The sequence below is a fragment of the Opisthorchis viverrini genome, assembly GCF_000715545.1.
Source record: "Opisthorchis viverrini unplaced genomic scaffold opera_v5_9, whole genome shotgun sequence".
Classification (NCBI taxonomy): Eukaryota; Metazoa; Platyhelminthes; class Trematoda; order Opisthorchiida; family Opisthorchiidae; genus Opisthorchis; species Opisthorchis viverrini.
The window spans coordinates 889886-915233 of record NW_008751665.1 but is presented as its reverse complement, the minus strand read 5'-3'; the positions used below and the strand labels follow the sequence as shown (position 1 = coordinate 915233).

The 25348-nt window shown below is 44.9% G+C and overlaps 2 protein-coding genes across 2 annotated transcripts in view; one reads left to right on the top strand and one right to left on the bottom strand.

Annotated features, from left to right (window-relative positions):
* Positions 1 to 1385: 1385 nt before the first annotated feature.
* On the top strand, positions 1386 to 8329 carry T265_00867 (hypothetical protein; the record flags this gene model as incomplete). The annotated part of the gene is made up of 2 exons (XM_009164762.1): positions 1386 to 1488; positions 7206 to 8329. 2 exons carry the CDS (start codon positions 1386 to 1388, stop codon positions 8327 to 8329), a joined length of 1227 nt encoding a protein of 408 aa, XP_009163026.1.
* Positions 8330 to 11027: 2698 nt separating this feature from the next.
* T265_00866 (hypothetical protein) overlaps positions 11028 to 25348 on the bottom strand; it is a gene marked incomplete at both ends in the record, with an annotated part of 45179 nt that continues 30858 nt past the window's right edge. The window contains 4 exons of the mRNA XM_009164761.1: positions 11028 to 11269; positions 15651 to 15905; positions 20965 to 21117; positions 22886 to 23091. Of these exons, the coding sequence (XP_009163025.1) occupies positions 15674 to 15905; positions 20965 to 21117; positions 22886 to 23091 (591 nt within the window). The remainder of the gene's footprint in view (positions 11270 to 15650; positions 15906 to 20964; positions 21118 to 22885; positions 23092 to 25348) is intronic.

The following is a 25348-nucleotide window of genomic DNA, read 5'->3' as shown; positions in this document are numbered from 1 at the left end:
GGGGAGTATCCGTTCGTCTGGCGCAGCCACCACCTACAGGTCACTAAGACACGTTTTCTGGAAGGCGCAGGTTTGCATGTTGGAGTGTTCAAATATTTCACCGGTTGCACATACCCGTCGGTCTGTTGTGGAGTTACGGTGACCGCTGGCTCAAACAGTAGTAGATAGATGGTTTATCCTGGCTAATTTCTTTCCGTTATAAGAGCTTGATATGGAGATCTCAGTTGGGTCTATCACTTGTTGGGGTGCCGACAGAAGCCAGACTGGTTTTGACCATTCTGCCTTTGTCGGTAGTATGAGCAGATTGGGTAATTATTCAACCGAGATTTCTTCTCGTAACTGAAGCCAACTTATGCTGAAAAGCCGAGAACCCTGCACAACTGTGTACCTTATTGGGAATCATCAGCATCTCACGAAACCACAGGGAGTCTGGAATCCGCGACCTACTGGCTAGTAGTCTGAACAAAGTCTGTTATCCGCCACGAGCTGCTGATTAACAGTGTCATTAGAATGCCATTCATCTTTGTACTGTACTATTCATAAGGTTGCTGAAAATCTGTCGACAGCCCACGACCGGTTTCGCCCTTTTTGGGGCTCATCAGGTAGGCGCAGTTCCCGGATTTTCAGCAACCTTATGAGTAGTACACTACAAAGATATACATGTATCGCAATATCTCGAATATCGTAGCGAATGAAACATGAGGCGACCTGGTGCAGCACATTCAGGTGCCTGAGAATATCATAAACGAGAGATTCAGCTGCGTTCCAGGTGAGTCTCTCGAAAAAACCAAATTAGTTCGCCATTCACCTTTCATTACCAAAATTCAACTCACTCATTCACATACAGACTGGTGACTTGCAGATGGAACTCTCGTTCATCTTGCGAAATCATTCTTTCGAGCTTCCTATAGACTGTTTGTTAAAAGCTAGTGCCAAGTAATTCTCCGAACAACGCGAAAGCTTTAAACCAAATTCCGGAGGACGTCTGACGAACACAATTCTGAGACTTCCACAGGGAAAAATCCCAATGTTTCTCTCAAACAACAGGAATATCATTGCGCACATCACAGTAGTGGTTCCATCGAAATCACGTGATTTACTCGAACAAACCCTAGGTGATAGTGATGGTGTTTGTATCAAGGAAGTTCACTTTCAGCTGATTTAACACAACCCTACCAAACGAATTATGTACTTCTATGTAGGCTTGCATCAAAGTTTTTGACTGCCAGATCTGTGTTCAAAAAGGCTATCAATCATATACCTCTCTATTCCTGCCAGCTGTACAACTCAACGATACAACTACTCCAAAGGAGCTGACCAATAGCGGTATGGCAATAACCTGCCCAATCGACCTATCGACCAATGGCACAGCACCCGTTCAGAAGATGGAACACCTTCCCACAATACCAGGCACTGTCACTGGCAACGCTGCCGATTTCGGTGGTATGGGTCAACGACTGGTGGTGGAAAAGCCAAAGTTTGTGTTAGGTGAGTTGTCTTCAGGATAAACTGAGATACCTTTTTCAACTGAACGGCCAAATCCGAAATGGGAAATTGGCATGGGTTGTGCCTGAAATCTTCAATCGGACGAATGGCATTAACTGCACTGCTTTTTTCTGTGATTCTACTGCTATGCAAGACAGCTAATCACACTATTGCTAAAACATTTGAACTTGGTATCCCAGGTAGCAATAACGACAAACAAGTTCAAATTTCGGATTACATTTACGCAGTTTTTACGAATAGGGGCCACAGCAGATGTTGCTCACCTCTAACGACATTCAGCATGTAATAAGCAGCACAAACATCCGTCAAGGTCAATGGAGAGTGTACAGAGCTTAGGGGAGACGAAATTCCCGAGTCATGGGGCTTATTTACCCTGAATCCAGTGATGTTCATCGAAGGAACACTGAAAAAACATCTCTATTACAGACCACAAATTCTAATTGCTAACCCATTAGACGAACAACCACCTACTACTTGCGTTGCCTTGGTAGTTTTTGTTGCCTAAAGGCTATTTCTGAGGAAAAAACCTGACGTTTGGATTCGTACTGAAAGCTGTATCCCAATCTCTTTCTACCAGGTGCGTTCTCAATTAATTGCAAGGTTGTCACATTTACAAACGATAGAGACAGAAATAGTGTGATTTATGGATCAACATGAACAAATCTCTCGCGAAAAGAATAGATTTCGTACAATTTCCTGCAAAACGGAATCAACTGCAACGGAGCTGCTTGCATCGATTGTATGAAACTGAATGTAACCACGGCTATCCCAGAGTAGCTTTCAGGTCCTTCTTTACCAATCTATATTGCTTCAAGAAGATTCAGTCCATGTGGCCAGTCGCTTCTTCCTATGACCTTGAATGGAGGCAAAGTTTAACTCTGTATCGTGTCTTGAAAACGTGTTTGGTGATCAATGACTCACCGGAGGTTAAATCGGAGTCAGGCAGGATTGCATGGCGTCGTTTCGGCAGTCTTTGCTCAGATCTAGCCTACCGAACGAAAATCATGAACAAGTTTCGCATTCCTTAGATATCTTTGACATTTGTTATACGGATTGATATCTACTATAATACGGCAGCCAATCGAAGCAACCTTTTTAAACTCTGTTTAGGAAGTATCTATCTATCATCTAGTTCGACTTGAACACGCTGATGTCTCAAACAACGCGTTTAACTTTCCTCTCACGGGGACAGGAGTCATCGGGTGACTACTCAGAGATTTACCTATGCCTGATTAACCTCCCCTTTCTCAAGAACTCCACTTTATTGTGTACCAAGACCATCGTATTTCATTTACAAAGCAGCGGTTGTAAGAAACTTGATGGTACTGCCAGGGATAGACTTTTGGTATCGACTCGGTCAGGTGTATTACGGTAAAACTGGAGCAATCAGTGGAAAGTGACGTTCGCCAATAATCGTTGTATGAATTACATTTAGATGACACTGTGTTCATGATAAAGGATGCACAACCGGTTGGGAAGTTACCCTTGGTCTCCAGCAAAACATCACTGTTACTTGTAAGTCTGAACTAGATAACGAATGTTTTGGTCACACCAAACACCAACAGCAGTATGCCTCGCTCCGTCTGTAGAAAGCCTACCTGGAGCAGAGGGGGTTCGAACTTTACAAGCCTTTGCCCAATGCAGTTGCTTTGTTTCAGCTGGGAAATCGTTCAACTGTAGCTCCCTAGCTGCCATGCCACCGAAGGTTGCGGCATACTGCCAGGTTGCCCAGGCCTAGACAAGGGAAGTTGGGGAGGCAGATGTCGGGTTCGAACCACGAACCTTACGATCAGCAAAAGTTCGCGCTCTAACCACTTGGGCCATCTCAACCGGAAAAACACAGCACAATGATGATTTGCACTTCAGATAAAGTCGCTGGAAAGACTGGATCACTTAAAAGTATGTTGCAGTCAGACAACTTACCTGATCACTTCAGTGAAAAACACCTCAGAGCAGAAACGCAAATTACCGTCTTCGGCTAACCTAAACAAAACTGAAACGTGGCCCTGCACCGCACGTGTACTGCAGCACAGTTGAATGAAAAGGGATGAACGAAGACGATGCCAACAATCAGCCATTGCGTCTACTGTTGCGTCACCTGGGGTCGCGGTGATACACACACTGGTAGAACGGACTGGAAATTCGAGCAAAGCAGGACCTGATAAGACTGTTTCGTTCAATCCTAGCTGACAAACTGTCAGTGAGTCAAAAACCCAATCATCGATTGTCAGAAACATGAACAAGACAACATACGGAGTTGAACACTGCTCCTTATTCAAGGTCACCGGATGAAACGGTCGACCATATGGATTAAAGTTGTTTAAATCAGTGTAGATTATAGATTCTCGTCTGTATTCCCTAAAAAATCGGGCTATCCGAAGAACCAACCCAGTGTTTTTACTGATCGTTCACACCATGTTTCACTTCCATATAAACGATGTTACTAGCCCCATCATTTGTTGCATTTTATTCCGTTTTGCATATATTACGGAAGACAAGATTCTGCGAAAGGTGTTCATGCCTCGACGATGTCGTGCATCCTAAGTTGTTCAAGATAGACAGTCGTAAACGAATGTGTACACAAGAGTGGCGGTAAACAATCGGTTTCCAACCTCACTTTGTCAGCGGTGTCATTTGTTTTTCCCAATGTCCATCGTAGTCCGACTGAACATCAAAGTGCTACACGTAGGGAATTTCAGTTCGGCCGATTGGATCAGGGCGTTCACTATAATTTTGAAAAGTCCGGGCACGATCTTTATATGGAGGCCTTCAAAGTGACTGATGACCCCTGTCCTGATCGTCTGCTGTTTCAACGATAAGACAAAATCCTGATAGTCCACACCAGATGACGAAAGTGACCATTGGCTTAAGTCAATCATCCACAAGTCTTTAAGGGCATAGGGAATTCCGTAGTTCGAATTTGTTAAGGATTTCTGTAACAAATAAAACTTAGTCGTAATGCACTACTCATAAGGTTGCTGAAAATTCGTCGACAACTCACCACCAGTTTCACTCTTCTTGGGGCTCATCAGGTAGGCGCAGTCCTCGAGTTTCCGTCAACGTCATGTTCTACTTGGACCCAAATTTCGCGAACTTAGTGAAATACACTCATTTGCAACCAATTTGGTTCTGCGAGAGACTCACGTGGAACCCACATGATTCCATCGTTTATGATGGGGTGGCCTGGTGCAGCACATTCAGTTGCTTTAGAACATCATAAACGAGAGATTCAGCTGGGCGTTAGGTAGTCCCGCAAAACCAAAGTGGTTTGCAAATGAGTACATGTCGAAACTTAGTCTCTTTGGTCATTTCACTTTTAGGCAGGATGTGGCTGGAACGTCATAAGATGCTGAAAAAAGACATGTCCGATGACGGCGCACCTATAAGAGTAATGTTTTTTGAAACTCCAAGGGTATCTGTTCTAGCAGAATTTCCAGCGCATTGGAACGAACTAAAGATGAAAACAGGGTGGAAATCAGCCTCAAACCGCGAAAGTAGGTCGTTCAAACTTCAGGCTGTGAGCACATCCTTCGTTTCTGTTTGCAATCAAAGAAGCAGCTTCATCCCTTCTATAGCTCATGGGAAGTGTGAATCTTGTGCAAGGTTCCCCTGGAAGCCTCTCACTTACTTGCCTCATGATGCTACTGGTCATTTGTAAGTAGTGGATTGTTTGAAATCTCATCTTCAGCAAAAAGTAGAATAAAATCATTGGGGAATGGTTAATGTTTCGGAGCTAAAGCTGCTTGATCTAGCTAAACCCATTCACCAAACTAATGGCCATAAAGTTCGTGAGAACAATTTGCCAACCTCGAAGATGCGCTCACGCAAATTTGTCCATTTACACTGTCGCCATTCTGATAGGTCTTCGCAGCCGTGGGAAAAAACCTTGCACGTTTTCCCGTTGCAGGTGGCGCTTGTTTGAACCAACTATTCTCTTTTACGGCGTCTACGACAAATTGATGGGAGGAAATGAGCTACCGTACATCTAGGTATTTATTTTCAACGGCTCAGTTAGTCCGTAAAACGAGCAGTTCAATTATCACGGTCACTTCTACCCAAAGGGCTTATCACCAGTCCAGGTGCTCGGAGCGCGCAAAAATTCGACCACCTACATGGTTTTCACACCCCCTCTACACCAGAGGGATGGGTGCGAACTTTGATTTTCGGTCGGCGGTTTTTCCGCACCGTCCAGCCAGAGATCAAAGCGCATAGTTGCTTTGGGGTGGGCAAAACTAAGCTGTCGCCGGTAGTTTAGAACAATTGTGGGTTGTGTGTGCGTTGATATGTGGCGGTTGATGTTGAAAGCGCTACCCGAAGACAAACTCGGTGGGTTAGGAAAGCACTGCCTCGCTATTTGGGCGATGTTCTAAGCAAGGGTCATTCTTCTGCCGTCTGTCCTCTTTTGTGTTTGTCTGGTGAGCGAGAGTGCATCAGATAGTAAAGTTTGTACACATACACGGACCATCAAAGCGCCGCAGGGACAAAAAAGTCGATCAGTATTCATAATGAAGGCAAAAAACACGTGAAAACATTGTAGTTGTTCGGGAGATTTCCAAAATCTGATCACCCTTGGAACAATACGTGTGTGTGTATGTGTGTGTTTAGTGCTACCAGTGGCCGAATAACCCACTGATTGGATCGCCGTCCAAGATAATGGCTGGTAATAGTGAGTTTTATACAATGGTCTGTAATTTATTGGCTTTTGCGAAAAAGTAACCGCGTCTAATTCAGACAAAGCCTGAAAAAAGCCAGTTCAGTTCACTGAAGAGAGAAAGACTTAATTTTGAGTGGTTCCTGTTCTTGAAACATCTGGTCCCAGTGGTCCATCACCTTCGGTGCGATGGCTTTATTCGAAGGGCTACGAATAAACTATGCCCGAATTCGACTGGACGATTCACAACACAATGAATTATTTTTGGAACAAACCAAGACCACAACGTACTTTGAAGTGTGCACAAATTTCGGGGTATATGGTTGCAAGTTTGCAATGGGTGAACTTCTCTAGTGCCTCTTGTGAAGGGTAACCGGCCTAACCACTAAGTGAAACATTGATCAGATCAGTGGGAACGGTAATGTTGAGCTGCATCCATCGCGTTGTACAGTTGGCGTAGGAAAAAACCCCTTCGTGCTTAAAACATACAGTGACAGAACAATCCAAGGCAAGGGAATTCGACAACAGGTACGAAATTGAAAACGCATTCAATTACGGGGAGCGGACTACCCAACCTATGCATTTGGATTCCACAAGCTAGATATACTACTTACTAGACTTGCTTTGAATTACGATTTCTAGGCTAGCTTTTCCTGCGGTTTATCCGGAAACGAGGTCAAAGTTCAATCCACTCCCTAAGTCTGTATGGTGAAACAGCTGCGAGAACTTACCCCAATAGAAGTGTCCAAGTATGATGAATGTTTCAGACCAAAAAGGTCATACTGCCTGCTAAGTTTACGACCCACTATGAATTGAGCTTCGAAGGGAAATCGTTAGAAAAATAAATTAATGGTTAAACAGTTCTTAATGCCGGATATTCATGTACCTGAACACTAAGTAAAGTAATCGTCCTAAGTGGACCTTTTTTCGCTTTGTTCACACCAAGTACGCGCTTTTCAGATACTTAGTTTCGGATCCTGAAACTACTTAATGCCCGAGGCTTCACTTCGGTCATTTTCACCCAAGTTTCCTTCGCCACCTTTTCCAGATCCTGATGTACAACTTCGATGTGCGTTGTGTCACCGACAAGAATCGACCGCATGGCAATTCCTCATTCATCTGGGCGCGGCACATGCTATCGATTTATTCCGCCTGGAATCAATGAAACCAACTCCTCATTTGTCAAGCAGTATGACTCTCTCCAGTGCATCCCAAATCCCAGGTGAATTTCAGAACCCACGACAATCCCCATATACGGATAGTGAACTGTTGCTAACCAAGAGTGCGAGTGGAAGTCCGGTCAAGAAAGCTTATTCGGAACCGACACAGTCACTGTTCCCTGCTTTGTTTGATGCGTACATCCGAATGTTCCAGTCTTGGAACAATCATTTCCACGAACTAGAGACAACTCAGCGTCCACTCGTCACTCGTTCGGCGGAGCAAACTTTTCCTTCATCTCCACTATTACCAGGAAGAAGCTCCATCGAATACTCGTCTACGGGACCAAGCGAACTTACATCGAGCGTTGCAAGATTGGCTGAAAGTAACTTGTTCACTCCCGATTCCACTCTTTTCTCAGCCGAAGAGCACCAAGGCAAACAAGTTCAACCATCTTATCCAAGTTTCGCCCAAATTTCAACCGTCAGCAAGTATCCTCTTCCAATCTGTACTCAATCATCCGAGGAACTCGCTACTGTGGGGCCAGCGGTCCAACGACGTCCGACAAGCTTTTCTACCAGGCGCGATAAATGTGAATACTGTGGTAAGGTATTTCGGAATTGCAGTAATCTGACGGTGCACCGACGAAGTCATACAGGAGAGAAACCGTATCGTTGCCGCCTTTGTCCATACGCGTGTGCTCAATCGTCGAAACTCACGCGACACATGCGCACTCACGGGGGGCCGGGAATGACCGGGTCGGAACTGTATTGTCAATATTGTAATACTCCATTTCTTTTGCACAACACATTGGAGCGACATATGAGGAAGTGTGCCAAGGCGGCAAAATGTAAAGAGGATAAGATGACAAAGAGTGGAACCGACGAGAACAGAGTCGGATTGCAAAGGAACCGAGGTTGTGCCTGGACTTCCGGGAGTGATTCTCCTATTGCAAAGGTCACATCAAACTTACTGGTAAACAGATCGCACAGAAACACGCAACAGATCACTTGAGAAACAAGGACCGAACCCTCAAACCCCTCAACTAATTTGTGATACGTTCTACTATTGACAGGCAGAGTTATTCTCATTTCATACAACTGGCGCCATCTTTCATATTTTCCGTCATAAAACGTTTTCTGTTTCCATTTTAAAACATTTTTGATTGATACGAACAGTAAATCCACGCTTACTTCTTTTTGAAGTTTTGCTTCCACTAATTAGATATACAAACCAGCTGAAATTTCCCCTTTGTTTTTTTTTGAACGATGAGAGCAGAGTTTTTTGGGTGTGGCGGCCTCTATTTGGTGGCTGAGGAAGCCTACCAGTCAGTTGTGAGAAACCCGGTGGTAAACGGCTGCCAGCTCGTACAGAATAGACCATCAGACGGTTAGTTCACGATAGTGGGCTAAAACCAGGGTGGACAACAATGAACAGCTGACTAGGTGCTAACAAAGAACCGTTCAGCACTGCCATCCGAAAGAATTACGACGGTTGGCATACTGCCAGGTTGACCAAACCGAGATGCTAAGGATGGGTTCGTACCACAGACCTTCCGAACTACTGAGCTGTCGCGTCAACAACTTCGAATGGAGTCACCACAGAATCTTTGACCGTAAATTTTAGATAAGTTAGTCATGGTAGACTAACACGTCACAATGCGTATGGTGTACTCCAAAGTTGGCCGTACAGTTAGAAAAGACCTCGAAGATGTCAAGGCGCTAGTGTCACTCGGTAACGCTTATGGTAGGGGAAGTCGAAAAAGGTCAAAGGCTTGCTACGGTTAATACTGCCTGTTCTCGTCATACCGTATGTACATTTTCGACTTCCGCCACGCACAAGTTCACGCAGTTAATTGGTTAGAGCCCACGAGGTCAATCTGAGGGCATTACCTCACCTGGCTTTTTCAGGCCGCAACAGCTGGATGTATTTTAAAGTCGCCAATGCAGAAACCCTATTGTCCCTTCTCTTCAATGCATCAGCGGTAAACACCACTAATGGTGTTTCCGATAAAACAGTCCTGAATTGTCTGATTCATAACCGACAACACAACATCAGTGCTCAGCACTGATGCTTCACTGTTGTACAACCATAATTTATTTGAAAGCCTTGCTGTGAAGATGGGACAGCGACTTGATGCTAGCCTACCACAAACATTCCGATGAGTCTGCACCTTCAGGCGAGTATAGAGACACCGAATAGAAAGTGACAACAAGAATGCCGTTGATACTGATTAGCAGCCATATCCTGCAGCGTCTCCAGCCACGCACAAGGGGGAGTTACGAGGACTGTATCCTGATAGGCGAGCCGCATAGACAGTATCCAGACTTTTCGTAATCGTCTTCATACCCCTCTGTCAGCTAAGAGCTTAGTACTCTTTGATTACGCGGTGAGTTGGGTATGGAAAACAGCACTCCTCTCCGCACACGACGAGTTAGCATGCATCAAACGCAAACACCACAGCTTTTGGTGTTTGACACAAATCTTTGATTGAAGTACTTGTTGAATAAACGAACACTTGTTTTCTAATTGTGTCGTTGCGGCATCAGCTGAGACAAGCTATGGTTCTGAGCAAGCGTCCTAAGGAGAACAGGTCGGCCAACCAAGTCAATTGCGTCTAGGGAATCCAGCAACAACAAGACTGCGGGCACTATCCTAGCACTTGATAATGTGATCAACACAGCTGCGTGACGCCAAAAGTCTCTTTACGACTGGAGTCTGGCTGGTTGTGAAGTAAAAACAACACGATCGACTAGTACTCCGTTGTGTACGGTTATTAGCGAGGTTGAGGGAGCACAATACAAGGCAAAGCGACAGATCAACAGTGCACGGTGGGTAGCATCAAACCACTGACATCATTGCAGTAAGCGAGAGGCTTGATACCACAATGAGTGGGGACACAGACACAAACCAATACGCAAAGACGAGCAATTGCAGTAAGCGAGAGGCTTGATACCACATTGAGTGGGGACACAGACACAAAGACAAGCGGCAAGTTACTGCCTCCTGCAACTGAAATTCCGTATAGCACGTCCGACTCAGTGAATCTTGGTCATTGATGTGCTGGCGTGGCATTACTGATGTGCACTTTGTTTGACGTGCAACAATAACACACCAGAACGACTCAGGTGACACCTTAGGCTTCGTTGTTACGGCTCCCTTACACTCCAATGAGCACCAACTGCCATCTCGTCTCTCCCCTGATATTCTAAAACGCTTCAGGGCTATTTTACCCTTTGGAATATCACTCACCAAAATTCCTTTGCAACTACCATGTTTATATCACTTTCGTGCCTCAGATAAAAAAAAGACTCCTACCATACACTTCAGCCATATGTGCATGTCAACGCAAACAGGTGAGCCGTCCGGCGATTTTCAAGAACACACGTTCGGTAGCTTGGCAAATGACAACTGACAGTATGTTTTCTTCCCACACGTATTTTAGATCCAGTATCCGAAAATTCGGACCCCCAGTGGCAGCAGTGGAACGACTTTCACCCACCATGGCAAGGAAAAGTATCGGTAGCTTGGCAAATGACAACTGACAGTGTGTTTTCTTCCCACACGTATTTTATATCCAGTATCCGAAAATTCGGACCCCGAGTGGCCGCAGTGGAACGACTCTCACCCACCATGGCAGGGAAAAGTGCTCATCAGAAAAGAATAAAACTGATATAATGAAGGAAAACGACCACCAATGGTCAAAATCTAGCGCGAAACAGAACAGCTGATTAGGAAATAATAGCAATAGCAATAATAATGTTCATAATAACAATATAAGTGAGAATAATACTGGGGCAGAGAGGTAATACAGACAGGAAAGGAAAGTTGGTTTGTTGTACGAATGAAGGAAGGAAGTGGATGGAGCCGTTGAATGAGTGAAAGCATGAGCAACGACGAGGCGAACAGCGCGAGATTAGGAAACACCTTCGGGCACAGGTAACATTGTTTGAACTGAAATGGTCAGAAAACACGATTCAACGAAATATGTGGACGATAGATCAGTTGGCGGTAGTGAAACATTTTGCAGCAATATCAAACTACTGATAGATAGTTAGTAGGCAAACATTCACAACATGCTGGCCGCGATCACTTCTGGGAAATTGATGAGTCTGGAACACTCCAGTTAAGAAAAGTAAACAATAATTAAACGATTGGTTCAATCATGCGCAATGGATCAGAAAACTCGGGGTAACAGAATCCAGGCCTCTGAATACTTCTACTTGAACAGGAGAGAAAAAGCAAATGGGGCCGAGTAAACCGGTCGATAATCATGACAAGAGAATAAGAACTGAACTGTGCTCACAACGGACTATGATGTTTAGGCACCAATAAGGAAAATACGAGAACCGAGACCAAATCATGTGACATTAAGCATGAATCAATAATGCTGCTTTATGAGAGTTGAGCGCTTATTGTCTGCCTATGTGGTCTTGAACGCCCAACCGAATGGATGCATTTAACAAATAATCAAAGGTACACACCGGAACGAGGAGCCGTGTCCCTTTTGAGCCCATACGCTCAACAGTTCTATTTATCCAGCGCAATGACAGATTCAATGGAGTACTTATTCTAAAAAAAACCCACAATTCAGCAGCCACCATAAAACATTCACCTAGTTTGATATTGGTACAGCTGGACAACTTGATCTTGTCGTGGTTTTCGACATAGGAGTTTCAAGTGGTCTATTGAGTCGTACTCGTCACAGTTGAGATATGAGGCTGCATTCCGTACCGACTGCGATGGGAAGGTTAGGTAAACCGTCAACACTCCATCGATCGTGATCGATATAAAATTATTCAGTAATTTGGACGAAGACTATTGATCGCCAGCCAAGTGAGATAGAAATTCGGATCACCGGTAGTGCGAGGAGATTACGGAATTCTCATGGAGATTTTGTTCTATAAGTGTAGATAATTCATGCTGAAATGTACCGTATTGCTGTTTCATCCTTACTGGGATTTATCAGCAGTGCGCATCTTGTGAAACCCCAGAGAGTCTCGAACCAGCGACCTTCCAGGTAGAAACAAGTGAGCAACCTCGATCCGATTGCCAAAATGGGTTATGTTCCCCTATTCGCATGCATAACTACCGACAATTATCGATCTGCATTGATCAGGAGAGGTCGCTGAAACACAAAGGTCCGTCAACTCTTGTTATGAAATTCCTAATGACTCACACATGCACATTGCTGTACGCTTGATGTTCCAACACAAAACCAGGTGACATCGACCATCGGGTCGTCAGTCTGCTTCACTTCAGGAATCTGGTAATGAACTGTCTTTTGGCGTCATTCGACTCTGATCACTGTTCCCGTATGTGCACTGACACGGGTCGTGCACACTGAATTGTTTGAGTCAATCGTCCTTCTGTCGGCTCATACGGATCAACGACAGTTCAGACTTTAATCGCAGTTGAAACAGGGGTCTCTACCATTCAGAAGCCGTGGACTACTTTACTTCCGCTAAAGGAGGCGACTAGTAGAGGACAGCCCTGAGGGTTGATCCGTCTCTGGTGCATGAGGGACAGAGGTCGAGGATTGGTCAGTTAAACGTGGTTGGAAAATGCTAAGGTTAAAAAATCCGAGGCTGTGCACAGTCAGTCCAAAGCAGGATCTTTTGAGGCTAGGTAGTCATACTCTGTGAAACACACTGGAGGGTGTAACTCCCCGTACTAGTTCCTCTATTTTGCACCTAAATCGGGAGTGATCGCAGTTTCTCAAATGGGGACTAATCGTGGGCTCGTGGGAAGTCCGTAAACTAATGGACCAGGCCTACAACCAGATCGATCGCCTTATCGGTGCTGATTTAAATGAAACTCGAAAGATACAGAGTCAACGTCCCGGCCCTGAGTGAAACACGGTTGGCTGATGAAAGTGATGTTCGAGAAGTTGGTTCTGAAGAGAAACAGAAGAGAAACGAGACCATGGTGTCCGGTTCGATCTTTCCATAGAAAAATACCTGAACCAGAACCCGGTAAAATCTAGCCGTAACTTGTCGAAACTATGTGACGGTGATCAACTCCACAAAGAGAGGTTTCTACACCGAACCTGATACACTCCTCCGATCAGTTTCGAAGACCGACAGTAAGAGGATACCTCTTACTGGGAAACTTCAACTAAGTGTTGGTCGAGATTGTTCCAGGTGGTTGAGCATTCTCGGACACAAGCAAACAGTGACTGTTTTTTGGATTGTGCGGTATCCATTCAGTTGTAATCAATAACACCAGATTTTGTCTCAAAGAGCGAGATGTCACTAGAGGTACGCCTATGTAGCGGTCACTCTCTCCCGCACGACTACCTCATCGTTCGTTAGCGATACGTGAGAAGTGTGCATCACGAGTGATGTGAACACTCGACCATGGAACAGATCACTAGTCCGTCCAGGAGAAGGTTCGCGTCCAGCTTCGTGAGCCACACTCTGCCAACCTCACCAACGAACCCATAAAGTTGGATGTATAACCTATGAAAGTTCGAAAACCAGATTGATGTATCAGCGTCAACTAAGGTCGCTCCATAAAGCCTGTCAACAGGTTGTGATTGTGGTTGTACAGGTTAAAGTGAATAGGGATCAGCTCTAGCTAGACTTGGATGAGTCTTATGGGTACTATGGTCTACCAGTCTACCTTTCTAAGCATTTCATTTGTCTCCACTTGACTTGGGAATTACGGACCACAGCTTGGGCACATAGATGGCCCCAGAGCTGTTTTGTCCTGCTCGCCTTTCGGTCTTATTCCCCTGTCCGGAGGCCAGCCGTCCCTAATAACCGAACATCACATCATTTGGACGGATGTGTCATGTGCAGGACACGGACCGAACGAAGGCATGTCCTGATTGGTAAAAATGCCAGCCGATCCGGATTGAGCACCTAAAGCTCGACGCTTCTCGCCCCCCTCACGGAGATTCTAGCATGACCTTGTGGAACACCCTGTGATTACCCTATAAATACAGTTGTAATAATTCCCCTTTTTCTCCATAAAGGTCTGTCTAGAGCTACCGTGCCTTCTGATATACCATAGTGAGCGGAGCAGGAGGCCAAGGGACTGATACAGAGTTGCACTACCGTCCATCAAGACACACCCCCTTAGTTTACGTCCAGTAAAGAGGGTTGCGTTGGTTACAAGGCAAACCGCATGCATTTCTGTCTACTGTGTGCGCAGGTCCATTTGTGTGGTGGAAACCGATGACAGCCTACCGTGTGAAAACGCACACCCTCCCTGACATGAATTTTATACTCAAATCCGCCAGACGCTGGGCACAATTGGAATATCAGTATAACGGGGATGTCTCACTCAAAACCCTAACTTTCGCAGACTGGCTTATGCAAATCGACGTGTGTGAGGACTACGCATTTTATCAGTTCAGCCTTCGATGCCAGTAGGATCGATCAGCCCCCGGGGTGCTCACTTGTAAGCATCAATTGCGCAGACGATACAGCTTCCCTTGGATCTAATCCCAAAGGAACGCAAGCAATAGTACACAATCTAAATAATTGGCTGGACAAAGTGGTTTGTGCTATAGAACTACAGTGTTCAAAAAGTTACCATGGGAGGACATGATTAATAACGTAGTAGATAAATGCAGTTATCTAGGTGACTACGTAAGGTTAACTGTAACTAACTTGGGTACACACTGGTAGGTATGGTTTAGACGATCAACCGCTGGCATCGATACCCGAGGAATTGGGTTTAATGCATAACCACCTCTCCCGACTCTTCACTAGTAACTAAATACCACCACAGCCATCACAACGCAGCCCAGAATCCAAGCTGACCAACCGAATTACGTGAAGGTCACCTCCGGAACAACCAATCGCTTTACAGATATTAGATATGATTTAGAAACCATATAAGGACAGGGAGAAGAGGAGGAATTCATCCAACCAACCCCGGATTAACGATGTCACCACGACTAGTGATGAGACGTTTGCGATCCAACTGTCAAGCTCGGCTAAAAACCACGCACATAGCTGGTGTACCGTTGGAACTAAAACAGTAGTTCAAGGTTATCAGCTTATGATGAAAATACCAAGATATCCACCCTCTATTTTTACCTCAATGATAAAGTATAACCGTACACGGTTTGTAGCTGATCTCCAAATGTCGCTAGTTTCACAGAAAGCAAAATAACAATGATAAAAATGTAAGTAGGAATCGTTTACAGCCAAAATTAGCGTAGAAGGCACGAAGAAGCAGAGTGTTTTCGTAAGCTGCAGTTGAATGATTCGGTGAGAACTATGATGTAGGCGTTCATAGCAAAACTCGACAGTTATGTGACGATTCCTCAAATTGCGATTTAGTGGGCGACCGCGTAGTACGTTGAAGAAGAAACACTCACCTGATGAGATTACGTGGGGGCCATTAGTACTTGGCCGACATCACAGGTTGCTCGAGTGACGGAAGGGGCATCAGTTCAGGGGGACTGGAGTTCGCTGTCAACACAGCGTTGAGTAATTGAACCAGTGTATCTGCATCTGTGTCGCCTTGGAAGCGTAACCGTACCGGTTTCGAATCGATGAGAGTAAGGCAAAACGGACACCGTGGACGTAACTCAAAATTGTGCATGTTTGGTAGACTGACCGAACACCAGTACCTGTAGTTGGGCGGAAAAATGGATTGCAAGACTAGAATTCGTTGTTACACGAAGGTATATAGAATTCAGTCGAGTGATTTATTTACCGATGACAAACGACCTAGAGTTTACAGCCCGGTTCAGTTCGACAACCGTAAATGACGGATGCATGTACGGTGGCGGTCAGTGTAAGATAGGGCGGGTACAGGAAAATACTAAATGCAAAACAAAAAAGAACAGAGGGATGAGGTGTAAGGACAAGAGAACGGATAAAACACCGCCACTAGTTCCGTGATGTTGCCACGTCGGTGAGTACATGAATTCATTGATGCGGTGGGTTTTGACGCCTCAATCTCGCAGACCACACGCACTAGGGCAGGTATGACGCTTTGTCGTACTTTTTCTTGTTGCACCTTCAAGTCGTCCAATGCCCACCTTGTTGTACTTTGGAGTCGTAACTTGCCTCAGCAAACGGGACACAATGGGACTATCGATCATCTAGCGCTCGGAGCACATAACGGGGCTAACGCAGCTGAATCAACTCATCAATAAGACAGGCAGCTGATTTGTCGCCAGAATCGATTCATCACACTTCACTGTTGCCAATCCGATGTTCCCATGACATATGTGCATCGCTTCGAAGGGACTGGTAGTAAAAAGAAAGCAACCGTCTGTTGTCCTCAACAAATCGGTCTGGCTTGAAAACCATAAGGCACTGCACCGTCGTAGACTTTGCTTTTCACCGAGGTTTCAACGACTCTAGAATTCGCCTCGTCGGTAAGACCATCATCAGACGTGATATAACTACTCAGATAGGTAAATATGTCCATTATCTCCTGTGGTTCCAATGCTATGTATGACCAGCCTTAGTGGCCCACTCGCCTAGCCTTGTAATAACACCTTGCACTTCGAATGTGCAAAGCGGGTGCGCAATCGCACGGTAACATTATTTAGACAATTTATTGTGTTGTATATCTGAACTAAGTAGTGTAATAGCGTTTGTATACGCTAGGAAGATGATGATCCACTCCGAAGGTAGAAGACACTGCAAGCGCTTCTTCGATAGTTAATTCGGCGACAAAGTTGATGAAAGGTAACCAGGGGCAGCCGATAAACTCAGGAGAGTATTCTTCGTAGACCTTTACGTATAGGAAGACACAAAATGGCGCAGTTAACTGAATCTAACGCTGCTTGCAGTTATAAAGAGACAATAACTGCTGGTGTTCTGTACGTGTGGCGGTGTTCGAGAAGTGTTTACAGGGTAAAGGCGTGGTCCCGGACGGAATCTTGCTTGGTTCCACGATTTTACCTCTCACGAGTGCTGGTAAACCGGCGTACGATGATACGTCTGAGCAACTTGGAAGCGACAGACCCGATAAATCACACACTCAGAAGACGGAAATTACCTTGGATATTTGACAGTGCTAGAGAAATTCCATAAGCTTCAAAGTGTTTGGTACGAGTTTCGTCTCAATGTGAGCTAGTTCTCATCCTAATTCCTTGAACAAGACAGTAAGAAGTCAGGAGTGAATGCTTTTGTTTCTATGCAAAAGCTTTGTCGTTTTGACTTCATCTGTTGTCAGAACAGAACAGCTCACGTTTCACCGTGAATAACATTACACTGCATTACTAATAAACAAATAGAAGACACATTTGCGTCTGCTTCTTGTTAGAAAGGTCAGATTCCTGAAGATTATCCCAGAACATCCAAGACCTACTTAGACCCTCAAACTCCATTGATGTAAACGCTTTACGCCGACGTGCCTCTTCGTGAGGGAACCGCTTTTCCATGTTTTTATGGAAGAAATTACAAAAAATAGTTTAGTGATAGTATGAAGAGATTTTATCCCACAAGCACAGACATCCGACACTGAAAAGCCGCAAAACCGTATACAATTGTTTTGGCCTCGTTGAAGATGATCAGTAGTGCGCTCATCAAGAATCTCCAGAGTGAACCGAACCCACAACTTCAGGGCTAGTTAGTAGCAGCTGATCAGCATTGTGATTAACTAGCACACAGGTGCGCATCATTCATCCCAAAATCAAGTGATGGCCAGCTGACAGACTCTTGAATACCTCAGAGAATTGACTCTACCGTGTACCGAAAAATACGATTGAGTTCGAAGGACAAGCCTGTGATCAGATTGACGAGAACCCGCTGGGGAAAATAGTTTTCTCGGACTTGGCTGTTGATTTGGTGATAGTTGACCTGTTACCCAGGCTTGGCAGTTACCTCACGAATTCCTTAGTGGCTCCGTGTGCATCTCGTCCAGGTATACTAGCGCTTATACAGTTTTTAAGTGTTTGATATTTACAACGCTTCGTGTGCACGTGATTTGATTGGTGCGTTTGGAGTTGTGCTGCGTTGCGGTCCGACATTATTGCGTTTGATCAGCCCGAACAGCCGAAATTTTATTTGACAACCGTTCTTTTGACGATATTATCAACGACTATGAAAAATTTGAACTCTTCCATAGATACACTCACTTGCATACCGATTTAGTTTTCACGGGAGACGCATCAGGATCCCAGTTAAATCTCTCGCCTATGGCGTCATTCTACTGAATGTGCTCCAAAAAGGGCCAAACCGGTCGTGGTATGTCCAAGAGTTCATCTATGTAACTTCTAATCTTGTAAATATTACCTCCCTCTAGAGGTATACCTTTGTATAGCTTAGGAGTGTGAAATCAACTGTAACCTGGCTTCTTTACATATACTTGTATGTAGGTGTGCAAAAGGAATTTTACAAGGTCCAATTTAACTAAACTACTTCAAGTAACCAATACTTGGAATTCGCTAGCATTGCACCGATGGCAAATAAACACGGCCTGGTAGAAATCTTGTTCTATAAAGCCAAGGTTTTCCAAGGAAGACTTTGTCAGAAAATGATTACTCCGATAGATTCCTTGCGACTCTCATTGGTTAGAAACACACTCACCCCGCAGTTCAAGGTGGAAAGAACAAGAGTAGATTTCTGCTTCTATGGTTTAAAGGTGACCATGAAGCCAATGGACTCAAGTAGTAAGTAATATCGTCTAGAAATCACGCTGCAAGAGCGAGCAAAGAAGTTTGTCCGCTCTTTCTGCCTCCCAAATAGTCTATCCGTGCACGTACAATTACAGTGAGATAAACTGGTAGAAAGCCTGAAAACAACCCGAAATGGTCCATTCGGCTAGTGTTGCAACTAAACTGAACGGCCCAAGGGTCACACGGAAACATACAACCGTCGGTCGATAGACATATGTTAGATATCAGTCTGGCTGAGAAATTTGAATCCTAATCTGTTAGCATTAATAAAAAAATTTGCAGGCTGTCAACGTCATCAGCTGCAACACGTGACCGTTAAAAGCATCACTGCCATTGACATACAGGATTGGTTAGTTGACGGATTATTCCCTTTCGTCAATGACTATTCCTTCGTCATACAACATAGCGCTGCATCCCTGATCTGCCTTCTATGCTTAACGTTGATTTCAGTGGTAAGAATGATAACAAATGGCTACTGGGATCGAAGCAGCCGGGCAATTTGCTGTAACACTTCTGAAAATTAAGAGGCAGGGTCCCACGTAATCACAAGACACTTAACAGTTCGGCAACCTTTTTTGTTCGTGTAGTGACTTCTTCCGACAAACGTTCGTCAGAGAGCCCAAGATGGCTCGGTGGTTGACCATCACTGCTACTATTGACTGATCTATGGTTCCAACCCAGCCCTGGATTTTCAATTGTTCCTTGGGCACCCAGGCAAAACCTGTCATCGTGCTTCCTTTGAGTTGCTTGGTAGCTAAGTGCTCGCTTTTATTTACTTACGTCAAACCATCACCATCATCATTACGGGCATTCCACCACAGGTAAACGTACACAAACCACGAGGAAGGAAGTTTTAACAGAAACTGGGAAAAAAGAGGAAATTACAGAGTAAGGTGGATCTAAATAACACCAGACTACTCGTTGAGACAGAATACGTCTGGGTCTGCCTCTCTAAGTACTCATCAGATAGATGAAATTCTAGATTTTCCATCGACCTTACGTTTTTCTTGGACACCAGATTGTACGCAATTGGGAACTGTGTCCATTTGCAAATCAAGTCGGTGTTGGTGGAGGAGTTAACCGAATCCCAGTAGAACAATATGATAAATGAGAGATTCAGTTGAGACTCAACTGTTAACGAATGAACAACGACTCAATTTGTGACTGAAGGTGACTACCCCTTTGAACAGCACTGAAAAGAACACATCTGAGCATCAGGTAAATTGGGAGGCCATTAGCTGGAATGACCAAGCGCCATTGGTGCGACCCACCCGAAACGAGCTCAGTGCACGACAGACGAACTCTGGCTAGACGGTGAGGCTAGAAAATGAAAGCGTGCGTGAAACTGGGCCAACAATGCTTTGGAATGGTAAATAACGCCTTCCCAATTAAGTGGTGGTTGCGAATTACTACTCATTTATGCACTACTTTGTTGAACGTATGCTGCAGCTACCGGCCAACTCTAGCAATGCTACAACGACGCTGATGATCAAACAGCTCAAGGACGTTACGGTATTCGGGTAGGAAGAATTAAGTTTAGCAACCATGAAGCGGAGTAACTCTTACAGTTGTCCTAGAGGCGTGTATGGCCTTTACGTTTCCGCCGAACAGATTCGAGGAGCAAGTCCACAACGTTCTTTCGTGTCTTGATAATGCGTCCAATAGCCCTTCGTTCGTTACGACGGCACACGTCATTCGGTTGGTAGCCGGGCATGGAAGTCTACTAACCACAGTCCTACACAACAATAACAGAAGGTCGCCAAGCAATACACAAGAAACCTATTTCTGAGTATGTGCAACACATCCAAGCACGAACGGGGATTCAGAGATGAGTTGAAGTGATAAAAGCATCGATAAACAGGTTATCCAGCCCAATACAACAGATTTCTCAATTATTTGCTTACTTTTGATAGAACACATGGGATGGAAAAAAACTCCGCGCCAGGGGCTTGCCCACAATCGCCGAATGCATTCTGACATAAAACCCAAACTTAGAGGAAGCTGGTTCAAGCCCAGACCGGAATAAGGAAAACAAAACAAAACCTGCACTTACACGACAGTTTTCTCCGAAGCCATATGTCCACAAGGATTGAAACAATGTGTGGCTAAGGCACGATCGATATAGAACGCAGGTTCCAGGCCCATTCGGAGAGGGACGAACGGCGACGGTTGAAGGCACAAAGGACACGTGCGATCAACAGTATCTCTAGAGCAAGGAAATGGAACAATTTCGTAGAATAACTTCAGGCATAAGCACGATTGGTTGCATTAAAAGGACCGCGCAGCTGTAACACTCTTCAGGTGCCAAGCTGCCATGCTATCAGAAGGAGGCACGACGGTTGAGATATTGCCCGTTGCTGAATTCTAAATGGGGTCAGTCGAGATGCCGGGCTTGGGTTCGAACCACGGACCTTCCGGTCAGTAAGTTCGCGCCCTAACCACTGAGCTATATCTTGGGCTCATACACTTAGTGTCGTTCTGTTGTTCCTGAAATGATTTTTTCTGGTGACGAGCTGTGTAAACATTAGTTTAAACAGTTCGTTTTGTTAAAATGGAGGATAGAGAGCGGCCTATTGGACGAAAATGTATCCTTTCATCAGAACGTCTCTTGAGCGAAGGAGCAATTTTGGTGGTTGGAGAACGCAGTCGTACAGTGATCAATCGACCGGCCGAAAGGAAGGGTGTGAAGATGAAGTACAGCAAAAAAACGCGTGTTACCTAGGCGATGACAAGAGAAAAGCACAAATACATGGAATAATTTATGGGCTATGTGCTAATCCTGGTTCTTGCCATGAGATTGATTGCGTTCCGCGTAGGAGGCTGTTGTATGTGTGCCCTCGTGTGGGGGGAAATACATGCATACATTTGCACACGCAGGAGCATAGTTTACACAGATACGGGAATAAAACCTCAGTGCACGACTAGGAGTTATGGGACTTGGATCTCAGCCTTGAACCGCGCACAGTACTGGATCGATATATATGTGGGTGCATTGCAGAATCGTCCTTTCATCACTCACCATCTTGCTAGTTCGTCCGCAAACAGATGTCTTCCTTTGGTCGAACGTGCATCAGAAACAAAACTTTTGAAAGGATACACTCTAACAGGTTGTCGTGTGTGATTCGTTTCGGATTGTTCGTAACATCACAAGCGAGAGACCCAGCTGGGCTCCAGGTAAGTCTCTCGCAGATCCAAGTTTGGTTGCAAATGAGCGTATTTCTCGCTAATACTCGTAATTATATTTTTGGGCGTTTCCCAGTCATTTGTTTTGCAACATCGTTCCATTCTATCGTCAGATGAACAGGTTAAAAACATGTGAAATACATGAACACACTTCGACGGCTGGATTGGTTGTGGAACTTAGTGGTTGAGATAGGCAAGCCTTAAATGTGCAGCTGGGTTGGTTTGATTCTTTTGCGGGTGCTGAATAGCTTTTGGAAGGCAGTCCACCATGCGACCTCCGATGTCATCGACAGCAGAACGCATAGTGGAAACAAGCCACCTGTGTGACCTAAGCAACTCATTCTTGACCTTATCCGAACTCGAGACTCTTGCCATTTGGTCAAGTGGCTCTGGTACACATGACCTTGTGCACACGGAAGACCTGGACTACCTCGGAACTAACCTTAGTCCCACTCAACCTGTCCGTTGGGAATGCATCATCTTCCTTCACTGTTGCTGTAAAGCCTGTTTAAGCAATTGTCGCATAGTCTGCGCCGACTGGTGGGAGCAAATGAAATGTCAACATCTCGTGGCTTTTTGCTGTTCCAACGAAATGGACTAGGAGATCAGGAGGAATCAAGGGGTGAGTTCGGCTCAGAGGGGAGTAGCATTTATAAGTATGCATTTAAATGAGTGAAGGGCAAAAATAAATAACGTCGCCCGGTAATGGATACACAAAAGACGTTTCCAATCAGGATGGGGACCGAATGTGAATAATAGGGATGGTGAAACAAAAAGATGCAAATACTCACTTATTAGCTTCTCCCACCCACGTGTGCCAGCCATGCACGTGACCACAATTGAGATAAACGTACGGTTCTGATGGGGTCTCTGTTTGGGTGGGAACGTCGTCAGCGAATAGGGAGTTGTTCGATTTGGATGGGAAGACGGAAAGCGAGAGTCGGAGAGTCCGATACATGATAGGGCATTGGAAACGGGCTAGGTTGAGGCCGTCAATCTGAGGATGAAGAAATCATTGGACAAGTGTTTTGGTTAAAAAATAAACACAAGAAGTTTAATGCGAAGCGAACAGTACATCTCGAAAATATGACTTATTAACTGTCCGTTAACGCGATCAAAGATATTTAAAACTCCACCTTCTACAAATAACTAAGCTCGGGGTATGAATCAAAAAGTACGAAAGAAAACAAACTCGACCGTTGCCATTCACGCTTTCAGGAACTGACGTGAACAAGGTCCCCGTGAACAGCACGACGAGATTTCATGCACTCTGTGTCGGACTTCTGCAAAGAGGACAGATAATTCCAAAATGCTAGCACTAGATGTTAAACACAAGTAGGATAATTTTTTGCTCTCGCCCAACCGAGCAAACCTACTTTCATGCCAGATAACGCTCAGTCCCGGACACACTGAACACCAAAACGTTGTCAGTGCGTAATCGATAGTCTACACGGTAAAAGTGAGACGTCGTAAAACACTAAAGAAAACGAGACTGGGTATTTCTGAAAATAGGACAAGCCCGCTTGGAAAAACCAACCCAACGTAATGAGGCAGTCAGCTGCGATCTACTGTTATTTGGAGTTCGCATAAAAACGGATTTTGCAGAGGTCAAGCTACTGTTGCGGTTAAGCAACAGTAGCCAACCAAACAGGTGAAGTTTTATCCTCGCGGACAATGGTTAAACAGCAGGAAAGGTTCGAGGACAATGTACTGAAACGGAGATCTGCGGCGCTCAATCACGTGAGAGGTAATCTAGGTACTACGTTATCCCTTTTAAATGTACTCTGGAAACGCTGATATGAAACGACGTTCTTGTGATAACGAAAGGTGTTAGGGTAAGCAAACTGGTTTCTGGTTGACCGAACAGTGAATCACATGATTCCGAAAAAGTCAAATCTAACAGGCCTAAAAAATTTGCAGTCCTGAAAAGGTGAAGAAGAGAAAGCATTCAGAAAATCCGGCGCAATTGAAATCGGGTCAAGGTTTCTTGGTCACGTGGGCGGAAGCAACGACAGTTAAAATAAACGATGTCGAGCACTGAGATGGTGTTAATGAGAGACTCAAACAAAGCTCTTGTTTGTCAGGTTTTTCAATCGAATTTAAAGTTCCAAAACACAGGAGACGTTCCCGGCACAGCTGCTTCAAATACTTGTGATTTACAAGTCAGAAGGGGACTTACACAGGACGACTAAGTGTCATCATCATTGACAACAATACCAAGGTGAGATAACCGCCATGAAATCAGGTTATAAATAGCTCCTCTGAACGGATGAAAACGAGGATGTGTGCGGAGGCACTTCGTCACCAGTACGAGCAGGTGAACATACTTCACAAAAGGGCCCGGTTCTCAAACAGCACAGAAAGGGATAGCGAGATCGAGCCCACAGAAAACTAGCAGGAGCGACAAGATAATCTGTTCAAATAGACTTCGAAATCATGATGTGGTGAGTACTGTGCATGAAGGAAGAACGAAGGATGCACGCTCGAGAGAGAGAGAACAGCTTTCTCAACTGTGCTAGGCATAGAAACAAGGATGAGCGGTGAGACTAAACGAGGGAGAATTTCACCATGCGGAAAAACAGCTTATGGGTTGAAAACAGCCTATGGGGATGCTTAGAAACCAGTCGTCGGACGAAGCCTTGAAAGCACCACGCGGTCATCCAACGACCTTATTGGCATTTCTGAGCTGACGGCCCTCGCAAACTTGGTGTGCTTGGTCATTGATGCTGGCAACATACATGGAAGCAAGTCGGGGCGAAAAATTGTCACAAAACGGTGCTGCAACATTGCAAACTGACTCAGCCTGCAGAGGCCTCACCAAGGTGACCGGGTTGATAACGTTCCGGATTACCATCTGCATCGACTGTGTTCAGTTCCCACGAAAGTCTTCAAATCCATTGCCTTCCCCCATCCTGATAAGCCGTACATCTCTGCTTCGCAAACAGGAACAAATAATATTTTAAGGAGTCCACTAAAGCCGGATTCTGAACTGTTCATACAATCATTGTCGCCGCCGGCCTACTAAGGATGGAAACATGACCTTGAACAGTGAGATTCGGATTCCTCAGGTCATCTATGGAAGCAAGCAGTTGGAAAAAAAACTGGTAATATCTCAGACGTTCATTAAATCCTATTCGTCCTTCTCCGGCAAATTTTTCAGTCTTCAAAGAAGAGCGGTTTATGAATTTTCGTGTAATAAAGCAAAGCTGGACTGAAAAAGCATATGCAATGTTTCAGATTGACATTGAGTAGAA